The following is a 15,646-nucleotide window of genomic DNA, read 5'->3' as shown; positions in this document are numbered from 1 at the left end:
TGCTCTTTGGCCTTTCAGGGGTAACCAAGCATGTCCCTCTCAGCTTTTCATCCTCTACTCCTCTCTACTGGAGATAAAAGAGCCAAACCTTGGCTGTATTACAGAAAAACAGGAAAGGGGGAGAAAGTGACTGTGTGAGGGTGTGTGTGTGTGTTGTGGGGGTTGGGTTAGGTGCTGGGGTGAGTATGTTTGTTTCAGTACCCTCTAGCCAAGGGGCAGTAATCAGTAGCCAGATGACATCTGGGAAATAAGTGAGAGCTCAGAGCAGACAAAGAGCCTCGTTCTCTCTCAAGGACTCATGCTCTAGCTGTCACAGATGACCTTTACAACACATCAGCCACCCTTAAACATTAGGGACTAACGTCATTATGCATCCGAAGATTTAGTCAAAGGTTAGACGAGGGTTACGGTGCAGAAAATGGAACAGTTGCAGGTCCCTGGTATTTAGTATTTTGTCTAGGTTAAGAAAGTTGGGAGATATGTTTTTATGATAATTTCTTACTTTTCAGCCCGCATATAGATAGGCAGGGAGAAGTGTCTGCCTGGAAAGTGAAATCTAAGACATATCTGTCCTGTACCATATCTTTTGGAATCATGTTTTTTCATCTGATACAGGCGGCCACATGTTATAAGCTTTTGTTATCAGCTAGTTAAAAGTACATTCACATCATGGCAGTGCCTGCATGATATCTTCAAATAAACAAGCCAAAAGAGCTTTCAGCCCTTCGTATTTTTAAGACCCTCTACTTGATAACAATGAGTGGTTACACCCTGGAAAATAAACATCATGAATCCTCATTCAGACTGCTTTTACAGTTCCCCACCTGTTTAAGCTTAGATGATGATACACACATGAACTTGTCCTTTGCCTCGGCAGCCAGCACATACAAATATGATTCCAAATGGCATCCATCATGTGAAGTTAAACTGTTCAGTTTCACCCAAATAAGGGCTTCTGACATCAACAGCAACCACATGCTGAAGCCTGGTTCAGCTGTTTGTTCCTCATACTGTATGTGCACATTTGTATACATTTGCACTTTCACCTTTCTGTGTTGATGTGACTTTTTAGTGTTGTTATGTTGCTAGACCAAATGCTTACTTTAGTCAAGCTAAGCAGAATATGTTTGAGGTCAACATACACGTTAGAACATCCCAGCTGCAGGCTTACTGTTTATTCAAAGGATGTTATTCTCATAATGTCTTTCAGAACCCAAAACTAAATAGTAGAAGATATGTTTTCCCTCTTTTTTGCTTTAAAAGGAAAGGTATATCAGTTTCAACACCAAGAAGTGTACAAAGGCAAAGCAGCACAGATGTTCTTTTGTAATGCGCATGAGGGTTAATTAAAATACTCCGCCACTGATTTCATTAGTAACTCAAGAAAGACACAGATGATCAAAAGACTATTTTTGTCTGTGTCACATCATGTCTATCTGTCAATGGTTCTTTAGATTTTACCATCATTGTGCCTCCTCTCCTTTACTGCGCTGAGTTAAGGACTTCCCCTCTGTGTTTATGAGTGACCTTTGTGGTCTCTTCCGTAGTTTAGTGAAACTGAAAGCCATCACCAGCACCAGCCGGCCAAGTGACCTCCTCTTTCACCCTGTTGTGTGATTGGCAGTTTTAGGGTCACTGTTCCTGTAAGGGGCAGGACCTGCCTTGTTGGACTCCTTTCCCCCCCTGAAGGGACCCTATAGTTGAGAAGAATGCTGTTATTAGCATACTAAACTTGCGGCATTGTACTTGACAAGCGTCGGAATACTTAGTGCAAATGCCTGATCTCTTCTCAGTTCCATTCACCTTCCTGTGCAGTAAAAATCCATCCATAAGATCAAATCAGAGTGTTGAACTCTGCAGCCGACACATATCCAGAACTTTTGTAATGCAGTGCTTTAGTGAGGAGACAGTGCAAGGAATGTGTTTGTGTTGGTGCAGTATTGGGCCAGGGTCTTAAGAGTCAGGACTGCTATTCAGCAAGCAGAACCGGAACCTGCTGCTCGCAGCTGGAGTGCGGGGGTCCGGCTTGCTGGGAGGTTGGGGCCTGGATGTGTGTGTGTGTGTGGGGGTAGGAATAAGAATAAGATTTTCCCCTAACAGCCGCAGCCCCTCTGGTAGAATGAGGGGATAATCTTCAATTCTCACATTCCCTATCTCCTCTAATCGCAGTGGACATATTGAATGTCCATGTTGTGTTATTCCAAGGGCACATGTTGCAGCTGGTCTCTGTAATGGAGCAAGTCCAGCAAAAGGGTTGCTTTGTTTGGCAATTGTATGTGTATCAGTAAACTTTCTGATGATGTTCTCTGCTCACTGATTGAATGTAATGAGGTCTTTTGTCAAGGTCATGTGTTTACAGTACTCTCTCTCTCTCTCTCTCTCTCTCTCTCTCTCTCTCTCTCTCTCTGTAGTTAAAGGATCTGGATAAGGCCGCTTCAGCAGCACACACATACTTCCAGGCCAACCCGGAACATGTGGAGATGGGCCGCAACCTGGAGCAGTACAAGAGCCTGCAGGGAGTGGACTCTAAGCATTTCATTGACAGAGAAGCCCGGCCACATCAGGTATTCACTACCAAAGCAAAACAAAAAAGCTGACTTGTCATTTAAATTCTTATGGATAATATCATAGCACACAATGTCATTCATAGAAATGTAATTAAAATGCCCTTCATCCAAATTGGATGCACAGTGAGCCTCACCAGTCTCAGTCTCAGATAGGCCTCTGAAATTGAATTTTAAAGCCACTCTGGCCATGCTTGCCGTTATTGGGTGAAGTTATGTGGTCATTATCTTTCCAGGTCAAACAACAGACACCACTTGCTCTGTGGTGTTTAAGCATTAGGCTGCAGTCAGGAATGTCCCAAGGCCACCGGCACCCATTGAAATTCCTATGTGTAGATCAGGTTGTTATGAGAGCATAAAATGAGGAAAAGGCATCTCTTCCAAAAATAGATTACTTGTACTCATAGTGTCCGCTTCTCAAGCCCTGCAGAAACGGTTTTGTTTGAGATGAAACGTGCCAAAAAGTCCATTCCTGTTGTGTTTACAGAAAGCCTTTGCAGAAGGGGTGAAGCTGTACGAGCAGGGCGAGTATGGGAAGGCTATTCCGTTCTTCGAGGAGGCCCTGACACAGTACTTTAAGGCCGACGTGGAGTGCCGAGCGCTCTGTGAGGGCCCTCAGAGGTTCGTGGAGCAGGACCACGTGCTGTACCGCTACAGCCTCTACGAGCTCATCTCAGGTGAGGCACCGAGGGGGCACCCCAGGTGGAATGTGTTTACACCATGGAGGTATTATATATATAACTGGAGAGAGTGACTAAGTCCCGCCCCCATTCATTTCAATGGCCCATGCTAGGCTAGCTACTTCAGCCAAAAAAGCATGAAATTGACCGCAGCCATCTTTACGAAAATGGCGTTTCATGGGTGTTCGTTTCCGGCACCAGCTAGAATTAGCCTATTAGATTCCACGTTACAGACGGAGACAACGTAAGGTACAACGGTATGTCGTTGATGAAGATTGGACATTCCCTCAGAGGAAAAGAAGTTGTTCGGGAACGCGCTTCACCTCGTTATAAGAGCAAATTCATTTAATTGGTTGGGATAACATTTTGGGAATGGTGGTAAAGTTTGCCCTGTCTCTGAAGTCCTAGGTTATTTAATGTGATGTTCATATGTGATAATAAACGATGCGAATCAATATTGTGTCACTTTAGGCTTCACAAATAATGATCCCTAAATACTATATTTGGACAAGGTTGTAGGCCTATTACGCAATAGGCTATCCAACGAAAATGACTTAATTAAGTAGACATGGTATGTAAGAAACGTGTGGATAGCTGGGATTTTTGCTGCACCCAGTGTGAATTTGCAGCTTAAGCCTAGGCTACATTTGCAGGCAGACGAAATGAAGCCAACGCAAGTTAAACTTCCGATAGAAGCGCACATCCCTCGGGTATTGTGGTTCGAGCAGGCATAGAGTCTGCAACTGTTGTTGGACATTTGGCTTTTGCCTCGACTGGCAGCCTGAACATTTAAATCAAATGCATAGCCTAATCATGTCAATGTTGCAAGAAAGCAAACGAAATAAGTCATTGACATTTGTTTCGTTTTAAATAACTTGGGGAGACAGGTTATATGATCCAGACGTTGCGTTCTACAGAACTACAGCCTGTGCGTTTTAAAATAGTCAACATTAACATTTTTCTTTTATTTACCACAAAGTCCGGTAATACAGCCTAAACCATATAGGCATTAAATCAAGTATCAGTAGCTTAATCCAAGTAGTTAGTTGTTTTATTTGTCGTCTTCCAGAAATGCAAACCAACATGGACGCGCGAGGACGCTCGTGCCCAACACTAAACTCGTGCATGAGCTGTCATCTACCAATCAGCATGTAAAAACTGGTGCCGGAAGTTGCAACCATGTAACGCCATGTTTTCAAAAATGTCGGCGGCCAAATGCCATGCTAAGTGGCTGAAGCTAACCCTTCAAATCCTGACCCCCTGGTTTACACAGTTTCTGTTTATTCTCGGCAGAAAGACATAAACCACTTGACTTAGTGTAAATGTGAATGCTAGTTAAAAGCTTAGGTGAGTCAACGAGTGAAAGAGTTTGAATAAATAAATAAATAAATATGGCATATTTAGATAATCAAGAAGATGAAGGTTGAGATACTTCAAGGTTGAGGTATTGATAGGTGTCGATTCATTTTGGTTAAGGAATATTTTGTAATGGTTTTGTGTATGATGGTGTTTTTATATTACTGAAAATAGCACTTTATTCTGGTGCTGTCACTGGTTGAAAACACTGCTATCTGCATGTGGTTGTTGAGATATTGTGGACGGATCAGAAAATTTCTCCTACACAGAACTCCTCCAAAAAGCCTAAGCCTGAGCCGTAAGGGTTGACATCTGAATTCAGACCCGAAAGGGGAAAAGGAGGCCTGCGTAGAGTTTCGAAACACCAGTAATGACATTCTCCTGGTAATTACCAGTCATCCATCTTCAGAGTAAGAACATGAAACAGCTTCATCACCGTGGATATGTTGAGGGACATTTTTAACAGATCACACTGTACAATACATTTCAATGGAACAAAAAAAGTTCCTCGGTTCTGTATCCTGTTATTGTCATTCACAGTAAGTGATTTAACAGACCACAGAATCTTGGAGGGGAAAAGATGAAACTTGTTTTTGGAACGACTTAGCAATTGCTGCTAATTTTCACTACTACACTTTCATGATGCAGTGGTATAGAAGATCATTGAATGAGAAACAAACAAATGAAATTGCTTTATGTTTTAATTTGGTTTGTTTAGTTGTGGGACAAATAGCAATTTCTGCAGAAGTTCTGCAGAATGTCTGATACTCCAATCCAAGCAGTGCAGTCTGAGTCCCTACCAAAGTGGAGAGGCCTTAGCAGGACAGCCACAATACACTGGCAGAATGACTTCACTGCTCGGAGTTGAAGTTCACCATACTGTACAGTACCTCCTCTGCTGTCTGTCTTTCTCTCTTTGTCCATAAACCAACTCTATAAAACCCATTCTTTCTTAAGCCCAGTCTTCATGACCAGGGCAGTGGCCGAGAATTTAGAGCAACATAAGTTTAATACCCTCAAATATTTTAGTCTACTCAAGGCAGTACACACACATATTTTTTGAATAAAGCAAATCTGCACAAAAATGCTCCAACTGAACCATTATGGAATCTAATCAGACTCAAAAGTTTGTATCACAACTTGAAACTGTAGAAATTATTTGTAACTGTGTAAATGATTTCTACAAGTTATTGCCAATATTAAACACATGCCCTACACTTTCTACTATTCTACTGGTATGGATCTATTTTACAGCTACAGATCATACGTCAGTTACAAACACATAAAACGGTGATAGACATTTTTAAACAATGAGAGATGTTGCATCTGTCTAATGAAACCATGAGCACATTTTTGCCAATACAGTTCAGCCAGGGGAGGTCTCTGTGATGGCGATGCATTTCAGACGAAAACAGTTATCTGCACATGTTAGCCAACCCTGCTCTGAAGTGTGATTAATCCTGGTGGAGGAATGGGAAGGGGTGCAATTAAGGTGAACTTACACTTGGCAATGTCTTTGTGGAGGGAAAAATGAGGGAAGTCATTGATGTATCTGTTGTGTGTGTGTGTGTCCACATGTTCATTCGTGTGTGTTCATCCGTGTGATCAAGGGCCCTGTTTTGTCTCAAAGTCAGACGCCAAATTTCTCAACTTCATAAAAAGAAAGGCACCTTCCAGAAATTCATCAGCAATTAATGCATCACAATATCAACCATTTTAATAGAGGGTTGACTGTAATTTACAGAATGCTAAATGTATCTGCTGTAAAGGACCTCCACCGGCCAGCTGGTTGCACTCCTCAAATCCACCAGTTACTCACTGAAGGCATGTTAGGATCATCATCATCCCTATACAAGACGACTCTGAGAACTAGGATTTCTTGGAATCACACCATCCCTTTTAGGCCAAGAGCAGGATCTGCTGTGGCTGTATCTGAAGCTGAGATTTCCACTATTTTGCTTGTCACGCATGGGATGTGTGGGATGCGGGAACATGTGCACAGCAACAGATAGAGCCCCTCTGTCCTGTCTCCTCCTCCTCCTCCTCCTCCTCCTTCTCTTCCTCAACCTCTCTGCTGTCTGTGATCTGAACTGTTAAAGGAGTTTTGCGAAAACCGTCGTCTGGGTCTGGGCCTGGCAGCACCGCGGTCAGCCACATCAAAAGCAGGCTGATGCGGCAGCACTCCTTCCATCAGCAGCTCTGATGAGCTCATGGAGATGATCTCATCGGAGTGGGGAACCTCATTTCCCTTTTCCCATTTGACTCCCTCAGCAGGAATGACTGCAGGTGAACCTGCTGGCAGTGGTCATCCATCAGTGCTGGGACCTGCCACGATCAGCATGGACTGTAGGTGCTGTTAAAGAACACTCACCAAACTCTCCTTAATGAGAATCAAAAGACCAGCTTTGGAGGGTCATTCATTTATTTGCAAAGGGAGGAAGACGTTTTTGTCCCTTTTACCTGAATTTACTCCAGTTATTCAGCTGGCACAGGGTCTACAGAGTGGGGATCATGAAAAGTCCAAAGTATTTGGTTCAGTTTGCATTTCATGAGTTCACCACCATAAACAGACTCAGGTGTTTACTGTACTCATTTGTCTGTGCTTTGCAAGTTTGGATAAAATTATTTAGCAGATGATTGCAAAATGTCCAATGTAATCTGTCTGCAAGATGTAGTGACACACCAAGGAATGTTTTCATCCTTCAGACAGTCCAAGACTTAATCATGGCCTGAGCAGATTGCCATAACTCTGTTGTTGTGTCATACCCTGGACGTTGTTGCATGTTGCAACATGTTTATTTAAATGTTGAATCCCCCTTGATAATCACTCTTGCATCGTTTGTTGAAATTGAAGGATGCGGAAAGGTGCCAGAGTATGTGATTGCACGCAGAGAACTCACAGCCTGGTCCCTCGCCTATCTGTGTTTCAGATCACTATACGCAAGTCCTGCACTGTGAACATGAGTGTGTGCGGGATTTGGCCACTCGCCCTGGACGTCTCTCACCCATGGAGAACTATCTGCCCCTGCATTACGACTACCTGCAGTTCGCCTACTTCAAAGGTAAGCTGCATCAGCTGTCATATCAAGACACAAACATGCCCTTGGTTTCTCAGACAAGACAAGTTGTAAAACTATCCTGAGGATAACTTAAAAACCTTTTTCATTTAGTTATTTGCAATGTTGTGTAAAAAAGATTAGGAGTGAGTTTGGCCGATAAAATAACTTTCGATAAAGAAGTCAACCGATGTAATGTAAAGTAATATAATCCCATTCCAATGTCTTGTTCAAAGGCACTTGAATCTTGAACCATACCTCCACTCTTTATCTGTCTATCTACCTACCTACCTACCTTCCATTCCTCCTAGCTCCTCCTAGAGCTCAATTCACACTGATTACCCGCAACAGATGTCTCTACTCACACTAAGTGGATAACTTTTATTTGTCCAAAAAGTTAATCCTGTTTGATAGCGCTGTTTAGCAACTGTTGTGCTTTACAAGTATGCAGATATTTAGCAAGTTATAAATGCGGTCAGTTTCTTTTGTTCTCCTTCACTTTTTGTTTTTCCAGAGCAGTGCTTTGTGTGGTTTATTTGTGGTATAGGGTTCATTCTGAAACTTGTACATGGGTTGCCATGGTTCTGTTAGTGCCTGGGGTGAGCATGCAATCCTTTGGGCTGTTAGATTACAGCTGGAATTTGCGATGGGGGAGGATGGTGGATCATCTCCATCCATCATGGGTCAAACAGAAGAATTTCTATTGAGTTGGCTGATATGTGCTCACAGCCTCAGCCCTCAGTCTTCACTATGCCTCAAGAACATTCAGTACACAGCCCTACCTTAACATGCCACTAGCCTACTTATAATGCGAAGGGATTCAGATTTTTATCATCTAAATACATATTTGACCAATTTTGAATGCCGTATGTTTCAACTGAAGATAATTGTGTGTGGAAAAAATGGAAAGATAATACATTTGTCTGATGTTGTACATTTTCAGTCATTCCACATATCTGCACGTGGCACATTATTTGTCGTAATGATATAAGGCCTATTTGTATCCAGAAACACATTTCGTATGTACACACAAACACAGACATACTGTATATAGTGCACAAAAGAATTGAGTAGGCTACACCCCGTGCAATATCACTTAAATGTCAAATGATTCAAAATGGCTTCACCTCACGATAATTGCAGTATTTTTTAAATTGACAAATAGAGTATCAAGGTCCCCCCACCCCGTCGTTTAGTAGTACAAGCTCTAATCGAAAAGTCAGCTCCGCTTTCTCCTCTTGGCCTTTCACAGCTCGGCAGGAAATGTTCTCTGACCTAGCCTGTCTGAGTAACATGTAGGATTTTACAGGGCGAAACGCATAGAACCCTTCTTTGTTAAAGGGCCTGGAAAAGTAATGAGGATTGACTGGGAATGTGTAAACGCTCCTCATAGTGCACCAGAAGGAAGTGATTTGAAGGTTTAGAGGCTCCCAGTTCTCACGAGGGACGTATTGTTCTGGGGTGTGGAGGCACAGTCATGTGCCATGGTGTAATATATTCCTCAACATGCCTTCTGGGTGCTGATTCATTGAAACAGCTCAAAAACAACCCCCTGGATGTGGTGCTTTTGGAATATGCCCAAACGAAGTCCCCAAGCCCTTGTGTATGCAAACACCCACAACAACCCCGCTAGGCTTTTATTTGAATTATCCAATCAAGTCAAATCATGCAATTAACAACATGCCCCCAAGGCGTTCAGTTATTTACCCTGATTCCACCCCCATGCTACTTTTCCCCCCTAACTAGCACACCCACAACCACCACGTTCCCCACTACTACCACTTCAGCTTATCTTTTGATTAATCCAGAGAAGACAGAACACATACTGAAGGGAGTACAGGTCCATGACTCGTCTTCGGATTATTACTCAAGAGTCTCAGGTTACTTAAGGGGACTAGGCTCTTCTCAGCTCTTCCGGCATGGAGGGCCACAAAGTGAAATAGTTCAGTGAGTTTCACATAGCAATCTAGTATGTTCTCTCTTTCTCTTCCTCTCTCTCTCTCTCTCTCCCTCTATCCTTCCTTTCCACTCTCTCAGCCTTACTGATGTTTGCTCCATTGTGGCCATGGACTTGGAATGTTGTATGCGATAGCTTTCCAATACTTGGACGTTTTGATTAATCCGAAGTCTTAACTCTAGAAATTTGTCTAAGGTGTTTCCAGTAGTGCTGACAACTGAGATATCCGCCGTGTTTTATGCCTCCCAGAGAAATGTGACCTTGACCCTTACCTTAAGCTTTACATGGCACAGGAGCGTTTTACTGATGAATGTTTTTCACCTCTGTCTGTTGTCTCCTCATCCCTCTTTCTCACTGTTCTATTTGTGGATGTCTTTGAATTGATCTTCCCCTTTTACTGACCATATTATCTCTCTCTCTTTCTTCTTCTGCATTTTCTTCTCCAAACCACTCTCTCCCCCATTTATTGATTTATTTCCCTCTCCCTCTCTCTCTCCCCTGTCATACACCCTCCATCCCCCCATTCCTGTCTTTCAGAGAGCCGTTTCCAGGAGGCCTTGGCATGCGCTCACTCCTACCTGCTGTTCCATGCGGGGGACGAGTTCATGACTACTAACGTAGAGTATTACCAGGAGGAGCTGGGCCACGACACAGCCCCCCGAGAGGTGAGGGCTGGCCCACACTGGCCAGCACGCTTGTGATCATCATTCATAAAGTACAGGAGAAGATGACGACGTCTGGCCTATTCCCCCTGTCGGAGGTTGACCCGGCTGGAACGTTTTGCACTCTATAGCTCTTAGCACGGTCTCTGGTGGGGTTTAACGGCTGGTAGGATTTCACTGGCGTGGTCAGACAGTTTCCAGGCTCTTTCTTGAGCGTGTCAGAACGGAGAGTGAGGCCAGAGGCTCTAAGGTGTTTGTGAGGAGCTGTGAGTCTGATCATGGCTTGATGCTTGTGGATTTCAACACGCCTGTGAAACTGTTCAAGAGCACTCCCTGTTCACAGATGACCTGTGGAGGAATTCACAAACTCCCGAATCCGTTCTCACCTTATCACGGGAGTGCACAGCAGCCATTAACATGGAGATTGTTTATGGATCCACAATAAGAACCATATGTTATGGCATGGCTGTAAATTCTTTAAGTTTCTCTTCTGAAGCTTCTCTTATATCCACATTAATGGGCCTTACAGTATGGGGGGAAAAGAGAACAACCCCACACAGCTTTGCTGGTACGCGGGAAGCCAAGCCTGGATCCCATTAGTGAGGAGGATGCACGTGAGTGCCAAAATCTCCCCCTGCTTCTCTCCCGCTCTCCACTAGCCAGCTCCAGCTCTTCCACAAGCGGATACGTGTGGACTTATTTATGAGCGTGTGCGTACGTGTGTGTGTTGTTTGTGTGTGCACACTGCATGGGTGTGTGTGTGTGTGTGTGTGTGTGTCTCTGTCTCTGTCTGTCTGTCTGTCTCTGTCTGGCTGTCTGTGTGTGTGTGTGTGTGTGTGTGTGTGTGTGTGTGTGTGTGTGTGTGTGTGTGTGTGTGTGTGTGTGTGTGTGTTGTTTGTGTGTGCACACTGCATGCGTGTGTGTGTGTGTGTGTGTGTGTGTCTGTCTCTGTCTGTCTGTCTGTCTGTCTCTGTCTGGCTGTCTGTGTGTGTGTGTGTGTGTGTGTGTGTGTGTGTCTGTGTGTGTGTGTGTGTCTGTGTGTCTGTGTGTCTGTGTGTCTGTCTGTCTGTCTGTCTGTCTGTCTGTCTGTGTGTGTGTGTGTGTCTCTGTGTGTGTGTGTTCAGGGGTTATTGAAGCAGCTCCTCACTCCTCTCCTGCCTCAAGCTCTCTTCCCCAGATTCATTCTTCCCCTAACCACCCCCTCATATTGGCCAAGCACTTACAGCTCTGGGCCAAAGACGTCTCATTTACCTCACAGAAAGAGAAAGAGCAGCAGAGGGGGAGACAGACAGAGGCACCGAGAGAGAGAGAGAGAGAGAGAGAGAGAGAGAGAGAGAGAGAGAGAGAGAGAGAGAAAGAAAGAGAGAGATGGAGAGAGAGACCCAGAGGAACCAGGCCATGCCAAGGCACCCCTTGTATTTCATGAACTGGTAGGAGTGGTACACGCTCTGTAGGAGGGGCAGGGGGAATATGTTGACAAGCCAGAGCTGGGCTGAAACAATCTGTGTGCTGTTTGCATGACGGCCTGGGAGGAGGGCATTTTCCCCTTTTCCCTCCCCCAACACCCCCCCCCCCCCTTTCTCTGCCACTGTAGCTGCAAACGCTACTGACTTCTCCAGTTTCAAAACATTCCCAATCGCTGCCCCGCTGCAGCCCACCGCCATACCCCCCCCCCCTCCTGTGCTCCACGCGCGCTGCTGCTGAGGGGCTCCAGCGCCGTGCGCTCTGTATTTCGTCTGGGACTGGAGACACGGTGGGCCGCGCTCCAGTTCAAACATCTCCTTTGAGCGCCCGCCAGGACCGACTAATAAAAAGTGCTTTCGAGACATTCGCCAAAAGAGAAGGATCGAGAGTAAAAGAGAAAGAGAGAGAAAGTAAGAGAAGAGATGGCACCACACTTCATTAAGTTCCGCACTGAAGCAAGGAAATGTTTGCTTTCACTCTCTGGGTCGATCAACAGCCATATTGTGAACACAGTGCAACTGCCTAATCCCTGAACACAATTGTCATGCAAATAAAACCAGACAATATAAAAAACATTGTCAAGTGATGATTTCCTATTCACTTAACTAAGGATAGGTGGGACAAACCTCCCATCTTTTTCAGCCATTGATGGTTTAGGGTTCTTTATTGATGCTGCATCTACTGAATACTTTATGGGTTTGACTTGTCTTTGTTTATCAATGTTTATCATTGTTTATCATTGCTTATCATTGTTTGTCTTATCAGTTGTCATTACTCTCCCACTGTGTTGCCAGGAGGCAGACTGGTATGTCAGACGCCACAAGCAGGAGCTAGAATTACTGACAGTGGGCAGCCAAAACATGGGAGTGGAATATACAGAAGGGGTAGGTCACATTTGGAATATACAGAAGGGCTAGGTCACATTTTGTGTGATAGTGCTGCTTTTGGTTTGAAAATGCTACCTGCTCACCGAGGTCTGAAAACACAAGTATTGCTGACATTTCCAGTCAACTGCAGCATTCCTAACAGGATTCTTGTGTTATGTCCCTTTCAATGTGTTCTTGTGTCTCCTAGACTTAATGTGTTGCATATTTTCCAGATTTTCTATTGAAAGTATTTCAGAAAGCACAGTTCTGGGTGAGACATAGGAGGGTATGTACAGAATGTTGTCGATGTAAGTCTTCAGCTGCAGCTGAACTGACACAGGCCCAGGCATAGGCACAGGTGCCTGCACAAGTTTTGGAACTGCAGTGTAGGCTTACTTGCTCCCTCTAGTGTTTAGACCAGCATAGTTATCTTTGCACAATGTCGTGCCAAATCTGTTACCATGTAATTAATGTTCATGGTACATGGTAATGTTAATCAACTGTGTTTTTACACAGTTCTAATTATGTATGGCTTATTTTGTGCTTATGTGAATGACTTTCTAAAATATGTTTAATTATTATGTGTATATTATGTATATTATGACTATGTTTTTAGGTTACATTGGTTTGGAAATCGATTTGGCATATGGAATTTCTCAAGTCAGTTTCTTTGCTTCAGTAGGCAGAGCCTGTATTATGTAAGAAAGCAATACATAATTACTGCACAATGTACTGTGGTGGACAAAAAGATTATGGCCAACCACAGATAACCACATCTGTGTCAGCGGCACTATAATGTAAAACCTGCATTGTCTTCCATACAAACAAAGAGTAACACACATTCAGGGGCACTGCTAGGCCCTATGACAGATAATATATAGTATTATTGGGGGGGGCTCTCTGGGAGCCCCCTGTCAGTGCTGGGCCATTAGACTCGTCCTAACTCCACCCCCCCCCCCCCCTCCCCCCCCACCACCCCCACCCCTGCGATGCGCCCTCATGTGTAAAATGAATAATTTTCAATATTGTGCTTCTGCAGCATTACTGGAGCAGCTCAGGCGGGAGGGAAGATGCCAACAGGTAAGCAGGCATTCAGATATCATCTCAATTTTCAACCCAACCCACTGAGTCAACAAGTGTCTAACACTACAATCACTGCGTCTCAATGCAATGCAATATTTGCAGTGATTTCTCCCATGGTGCATTAAAGCAATCAAATGCTTGACTTGCTCACAATGCATAGTGGTGCACTGGTTTGGCTTCCTGTTGCTCGCCTAAGATGCAAATTAAGCTGATAAGTGTATCATGATTTGACTCATGAAACAAAAACAATAACATACTGTAGTTGGTTAGTCCATGATGAATTTATGTTGTTGATTGATTTGTTCGGTTTAGGCAGAGACGGTATATTAAGGATCTTTGGTTTAGGTTTTTCTGTGATGAAGTATTAGTGTGTTTGACTCTTTCGGGGTTGCTCTCACCCTCCTAGAATCCCCTCTGGTACTGATGGCTGGATGGAGTATGTCCCAATTTCAGAGAAGAAAAACACCACAGTCACTGTGGTGCAGGATCTCAAAGAAGGTAGGCAAACGTCTTAACCACACATGTAGGCCCAATGACGTGAGTGTAGTGCTAAATTATCATTGCCTCCTTGAAGAGCTTCCCAATACTGTACAGCTGGTGTCAGCATAACCCGTCATAATTTCTTTTTCTTTCAATTCTGTTCTTTTGCCCCCTCCCCCTTTGTCTTTCTGTGTGTGTGTGTGTGTGTGTGCGTGTGTGCGTGTGTGCATGTGTGTGTGCGTGTGTGTGTGCGTGCGTGTGCATGTGTGTGTGTGTGTGTGTGTGTGTGTGTGCGCGTATGTACAGGAGGACCACTGTTGTATGAGAAGGTGAAACTGGTCCAGACATCTGAGTCTCTCAACGGGACCCAGCGTGTCCTGCTGGATGATGTAATCTCCGATGACGAGTGCACAGAGTTGAAGAGCCTTGCGCACGTAAGACCACACTAGCCCTCACTGGCCAGCTCAGCTCAGTTCAGCTTGGTAAACTTGTAAACTGCGGACTCAAACTGTTTTGGGTTACATGAATTAGTCATTGTATATATTTACAGTGGTGTGACTAGTGACACTAAATCCCTTTCATGGCTCTTCAATATTTTCTCATACTTCAAGTCAATGCCTTGTCTTTTAAAAGGTTAACTTCATTCCGTAGACCCAATAGCTCACAACCATGTTGAGTTCAGTTCAAAACAACACAGCCTGGTATGTCAAAACTGGAGTCTGATTCTGAGACGGTGTTTGTCTGACTGCCTCCCCTCAGGCGGTGACCATTGCAGGAGACGGCTACAGAGGGAAAATGTCCCCCCACACACCCAACGAGAAGTTTGAGGGGGCCACCGTGCTGAAGACTCTGCAGGTGTGTGTGCACGGCAAAGTGCTATTAGCTCTAACCTCTGTGATGCATTCTGAAAGTGATTGAGGCGCTCATCATCTGAGCCACAAAGGTCAAAATTATGTAAAATAAAAAAAGGTGCTAGACAGGTAGACATGGTTATATGGAGATAGGGGGGGTAGAGTGTATATTTAAGCATGCATAAATGTGTAAATGTGAAGGCTTTATGCATGTTTGTGTATGTTTTTTTTTCAGTTTGGCTACGAGGGACGTGTGTCTCTAAAAAGTGCACGCTTGTTCTATGATGTCAGCGAGAAAGCACGAAAAATAATTGAGTCGTACTTCATGCTCAACTCCACTTTGCACTTCTCCTATACACACCTGGTGTGTAGGACAGCAATCACAGGTACCTGCCAACTTGATACCACCTCAGTACACAACCTTAGAGCAAATGCATGCTTTTCCCTTACAGAGACAGAGGTCATCAGCAAATGCCCATAGACAGATTCATTTCTGAACAGCTTTACGATAAACATTTTTCACCATAAATAATTAGTTACTTTTTTTTGCCCTTAAAAGGAAATTCCTATACACAGACCAATGTAAGCAACACCATACAGTATATTCTACTAAACAGTTTGTTCCTT

The 15,646-nt window shown here is 44.1% G+C and overlaps 1 protein-coding gene across 1 annotated transcript in view; it reads left to right on the top strand.

The window, feature by feature from the left end:
* Nucleotides 1-15,646, top strand: part of p3h2 (prolyl 3-hydroxylase 2) — a 63,904-nt gene that overhangs the window by 41,691 nt on the left and 6,567 nt on the right. Inside the window, exons 2-11 of the mRNA XM_076278441.1 lie at nt 2,412-2,564; nt 3,052-3,241; nt 7,531-7,662; nt 10,151-10,278; nt 12,534-12,623; nt 13,645-13,685; nt 14,095-14,186; nt 14,475-14,602; nt 14,928-15,023; nt 15,255-15,405. Of these exons, the coding sequence (XP_076134556.1) occupies nt 2,412-2,564; nt 3,052-3,241; nt 7,531-7,662; nt 10,151-10,278; nt 12,534-12,623; nt 13,645-13,685; nt 14,095-14,186; nt 14,475-14,602; nt 14,928-15,023; nt 15,255-15,405 (1,201 nt within the window). The remainder of the gene's footprint in view (nt 1-2,411; nt 2,565-3,051; nt 3,242-7,530; nt 7,663-10,150; nt 10,279-12,533; nt 12,624-13,644; nt 13,686-14,094; nt 14,187-14,474; nt 14,603-14,927; nt 15,024-15,254; nt 15,406-15,646) is intronic.

The sequence above is a fragment of the Alosa pseudoharengus genome, unplaced genomic scaffold, assembly GCF_046254945.1.
Source record: "Alosa pseudoharengus isolate Yale_2024_CS ecotype anadromous, Long Island Sound unplaced genomic scaffold, YU_APseudo_1.1 YU_APseudo_1.1_scf_11, whole genome shotgun sequence".
Lineage (NCBI taxonomy): Eukaryota > Metazoa > Chordata > Actinopteri > Clupeiformes > Clupeidae > Alosa > Alosa pseudoharengus.
This window is presented reverse-complemented; position numbering and strand designations above follow the sequence as displayed.